At 37.6% G+C, this 4,808-nt stretch overlaps 1 protein-coding gene across 1 annotated transcript; it reads right to left on the bottom strand.

Moving 5' to 3' along the window:
- Positions 1–1,428: 1,428 nt before the first annotated feature.
- Positions 1,429–4,808, bottom strand: LOC118280851 (uncharacterized). The gene is made up of 4 exons (XM_035601238.2): positions 4,405–4,808; positions 3,055–3,267; positions 2,366–2,611; positions 1,429–1,879 (listed from the first exon to the last, which is right to left on the bottom strand). The coding sequence occupies exons 1-4, from the start codon at positions 4,457–4,459 to the stop codon at positions 1,497–1,499; spliced, it is 897 nt and encodes a 298-aa protein (XP_035457131.2). The 5' UTR covers positions 4,460–4,808; the 3' UTR covers positions 1,429–1,496.

Genomic DNA, 4,808 nt, shown 5'->3' with positions numbered 1-4,808 from the left:
TGTGTCGTAGGTGCGTTTACAAACATAGTTTCAATCACACATGACATTCAGACACAAAACAACAATTTGTGGATCACACAAACAACAACAACTTCACGTTGAGCAGCAGCCGATTGCCCAGCCTCCGTATCAACTGTGGAATCTAAATTAAATACTGAGCAAATACCTACTGAGTATTTTTCCCACTTTTTTCGATAAATACTCGAGTGAAAAGTGGAAAAATATCTAGTTTTGACAGTGGATTATTTAAGTCCACAAAAAAATACGAAGATGGTGTAGTTCGTAGATAACCCTCAATTTTTTTTTATTTACCTACTTTATTGTACTGTTACACCACAAAACACTTTTAAATAGGGTGGCTGGTAATTAGTGAACGATATTTAAACACGTGATTGTACTCATGGTTACAAACAACTTTTCCAAAGAAACTTTTTCGTTTAACTTTAACAAAACAACAATATTTCAATAAGCAGGCGCGTGTAATGTATCAAAATAGGTACCTATTAGACTTCCGATACCGCGGGCGCGGGCGCCTCGCTGCTAACAGCTGATCATGCGAAAGCGAATTTTTGTTGTTTTTTTATTATGATAAAAATGAAACTAATAAGTATACAAAAAAGTTTCTTTGGGAAAGTTGTTTGTAATCATGAGTACAATCACATGTTTAAATATCGTTCACTAATTACCAGTCACCCTATAAATAAATATAATTTTTTACCATTATAACTGTGATTATAGGCCGATGTTAAAGATAATAATTGAATATAATAGGGACATCGTATGTGTTCTTATATCACTAGGTAATATCATGAATCACTAACAAACAACCTTGTAATAGTTTTAAGAATTAAACTTTGATATGTAACGATAGTGGATGCAGGTGGGTTTGTCGTTCTACGTGGAGGACTAAGGGCCTCCCTCTTAGTCCTCATTTGTTCAACAGTGGACGTCTTCCGGCTGATGATGATGATGATAATGTAACAATGCGGAAAAATATTATTTACGGCACGGCAGCATCGTGGTAGAATTCTGATTAGCTACGAACAAAATGTCTGATAAATATGTTCCATCTTTAGTACCTATCCAAATCCACCAATATTCAGGCTATATTTAAACTTACCGTTAAACGGTAAGATATTGTTTCAAATTACGTATTTGTTGACCCCCCTTAAGTGTAAAATGCACCACATAGGTGCATTATTAGCGGAGTTAGTGGAGGCCCAATTACCTCCCATCCCAATCTTCCTAATCTCCGATTCCCAAACAACCCTTAAATTCCTAATACCCGATAATAGGCCGGCAAAGCAATTGTAACGTCTCTGGTGATTCGGGAGGCCATGGGCTTATACCATTGAAAAAAAAATCCCTAACACCCAATAGGCCGGCAACGCAATTGTAACGTCTCTAGTGTTTCGGGAGGCCATGGGCTTATATCATTGAAAAAAAAAAAGTCTGCCTTCAAAAGTTTTGTCAGTCGGCAGACAAACACCAAAGACTTACACGCGTCGCTCAGCAGTCCCAGGAACATCAGACACAGAATTTTCAGTCATTAGCTGTAATTCTATAAACTTATAGCGGATCACATCATCGACGCTGAATTCTGTATTAATTCTTTGATTGATCACAATACATTGGCTGATCTGTTTGTTCTCCTTATAAGAATCAGCCAAAGATATATAAGTACGGAGCATCAGTTTTCTGATACGATCAAATTGATCATAGTCGCATGTGATAGCCAAGTTCAGAAAGGCTTCAGCGATCTTCAGTTTGGCAATGGATGTTTCATATAAATGGTTGTAATAAGCGTGTGTAGCTTCGTTGTGCAGTCTGTATACTTCTTTTTCTATTATTTTTATGTTCTCGTTTTCTTTGGCCGCATCTGTGAAGTCAAAATTTTGATATTAAGCGCGGTTTTGTCACACCGTTGTCTCGTTTTTAGGGTTTTCAATTCAAAATTCTCAGTCATGGTGTGGAATCTGGATTTGTGTATAGCAACAGGCTCATCCTCAACAAACACATATTCTTTTTATACTCACACACTAGCCTCCCAACCAACCTGCCAGCCTTCTGCCAACGGCTTCGCCCGCGTGATTGAATACCAAACATGCAGACAAACTTTCGCATTTATATTATTAAGTAAGAAGTAAGGAGAATAGTCACATTAAAACAGTCATAATATTGTTTTTTGACCACTTCTTACTGGGTTCGATTCCCGAGCAGACAAAAACATTAAATGACACATCTTTCGCATACCTTATTCTCTTCAAATACAAAGTCAAAAGTCAAAATCATTTATCACAAATAGACCAGGAAGGCACTTAATATACATTCATCGACTGAAGGTCATTCCCAAAGAAATTCTTACCTATCTTATTATTAATAACAATCATTTTCTCCAAAGCCTCTTTGGTCCTGAACGGCACTGGTCCCATATCACCAGGGATAAAACAAGCATTGAATGGAGACTGCAGCCTCGCAGACTGTGTGCCTATACCATCTGGTGGTGTTGAAGTTGATGACGCCATAGAACCAAATGCGTTTGAAGTGGATGGAGCGTTCAGATCAGGCTCAGTTACCTCCATATCGTTGCCTGAAGTGACATTATTGTCGCCTGGAATGAAAGAAGCTAAATGAAAGCATATTTATGGTAGCAACGTAGTTATATGGTTACTGGGCGTCCGGCTCAAAGCAGGAACGGGGTGGGTTTTATTTAGTAAGAGTCTGACGCTACCTCTCATTTTACCCAAGATGGAAGGAATCATTGGATGATTTTGCCCCCTTTAAAAATGGTAACAACGTAGTAAGATTGGGATGGGGGATAATTGGGCCTCCGCTAACATCACTAACGAAACACGAAGCAAGCGTTGTTTCACGTCGGTTTTCTGTGAGGCCGTGGTATCACTGGCTCTCCCACATTAAAACACACTTTTGTGAGTGAACCTGAGTTTATAACTCTAGTTAGCCTAAGTCTGAAATCACCAACCCGCATTGAGCAAGCGTGTTGATTAAGGCTCAAACCTTCTACGTCTATTACAAGAAATGTGTTAAACTTACCTGAGATCACATAAAATGAGTGTTGAAAAGACAATATACTATGCTCTTTCTGTAATTCTGGAATAAAATCCGGGAGTGATGCGGATCGCTCTAGTATAGCGACAATTTCTTGGACATCGTCTGGTACTGGAGACACTGGGTAGCTCTCAGCAGGCCCTTCCGACGGATGAATAGGAGGGACTATGACCCTCATTGGGAACTTAGCCAATGTTACTGAAACGAGAAACGAGTGAAATATTTCTTTTAACTAGTCATACTTGCAAGTTAAGTTGAAATCAAACCTTCATTTCAATTTTATTTTTTTGTAAATACGTTGTCCTACCCTAAGATTTTCTCCTGTGTTTTGAGTGCGTTTACAAATATATATGACACCCAGACCCGAAACAACAATTTGTGGATCATACAAAGACTATCTCAGTGCGGGAATCGAACCCACTACGCTGTCTCGCCAACGCACGGTTGGCGAGACAGCAGGGTTCATTCCGTGCAGTCGTGACTGCAAGATGTCAGAGACATCAGTGGTTACTATTTTATTTACCAAATCGTTGTAAATCGAGCTGCGCGCATCGGGAAACCCTGCTAAAAAGATGATGAAACAATCAAATCAGTGATTTGAATAAACACTAATTTGACAATTAATATCCATCTCTTTCACAAAACTTTAAGCATTCCGACAAAAATAATCCTATTTGATCTAAAAACCTAGTCTGAGTTAAAACCTAGTACGAGCGTTTAGCTCGATTCATTGCATGTCCTTCTATTCCTGCATACTTTACCTCAAGGGTAGGCCCCCACAAGTCATCGACCTATTTAACTCGACAAAAGCAAAAATAACAAAAGTTATGTTGCCAGGCAACTGATCAAACAAGTGGTATCTTAGACGCATGACCATTACGCAGCCTACTGCTGGTATAAAAGGCGTGAAATTTGCCGCATTATCCTTAGTATAGCCGAAACGCCGCTGAAAACCGCCATCCTCTGGCATTTTGTTCAAATACGAATCCCTTTAATCCGAAAATAAGTGAAAAATATATAATTAGAATGTCCACTTCTAAACTTTTGAGACAGTTCACAAGTGTTTTAGTGACGTTAATATATCAAACAGGTGCAGTGACCTGATATAACATTACGCATGCGTGAACATCGGATCAATATCTCCGAATCCAAACAGCGGTAATTAAAAAAATATTTTCTAAAAATTCTTTAGTCTATTTTTAAGAAAATAATTAAAAAATCCAAATGTCAATTTAGGCGGCAAAACTAATTTTTTTGCAAAATAATTTTTCGAATTTTGTAACTTAAAATTCAAGGTTTTTTTATTATAATTTAGGTGCAATAAATAAAACTTACTTGGTTCATCATCCATGGCTTTTCTACAGCTCCAATAAAGTTGTGAATCGGACATATTTGCGGCTATTACAACACAATTTTGTAATATTCAAATGTAATAAATTACCTAGGTACTGCAATCTTGCACCTTCGAGATGGGTCCGGCAATATGTCAAAATACGGATAGCAATCTGAAGGATATAATAGGGCGTAGAAAGACCTAACCGTTATAGATATCGAATAATGCCTAGGTACGATAAATTTTGTAGATGGTACCTAGGTAGGTACTAGGTTTTTATTTTTTTCAAAATGGATTGCAGTAATTTACTAAATCTAGGTAACAAAGAGTAGGTATACTGTAAGCCTTAGTTTTTTTTCTAAATGTTTAATAAATAAATAAATAATTCGTGTTATAATTTCGGATT

This window comes from Spodoptera frugiperda, chromosome 19 (genome assembly GCF_023101765.2).
Source record: "Spodoptera frugiperda isolate SF20-4 chromosome 19, AGI-APGP_CSIRO_Sfru_2.0, whole genome shotgun sequence".
Classification (NCBI taxonomy): domain Eukaryota; kingdom Metazoa; phylum Arthropoda; class Insecta; order Lepidoptera; family Noctuidae; genus Spodoptera; species Spodoptera frugiperda.
Note: the sequence above shows the minus strand (reverse complement) of the source record. Positions and strands in the feature narration are given on the sequence as shown.

What these genes read in the sequence shown, in the direction of transcription:
- LOC118280851 (XM_035601238.2), bottom strand. Translation starts at nt 4,459, where the DNA reads ATGTCCGATTCACAACTTTATTGGAGCTGTAGAAAAGCCATGGATGAT. An exon ending in CTCATTTTATGTGATCTCAG is followed by an intron (nt 2,612 to 3,054) that starts GTAAGTTTAACA and finishes CTTTCATTCCAG; the next exon opens with GCGACAATAATGTCACTTCA. An exon ending in TGTTATTAATAATAAGATAG is followed by an intron (nt 1,880 to 2,365) that starts GTAAGAATTTCT and finishes TTGACTTCACAG; the next exon opens with ATGCGGCCAAAGAAAACGAG.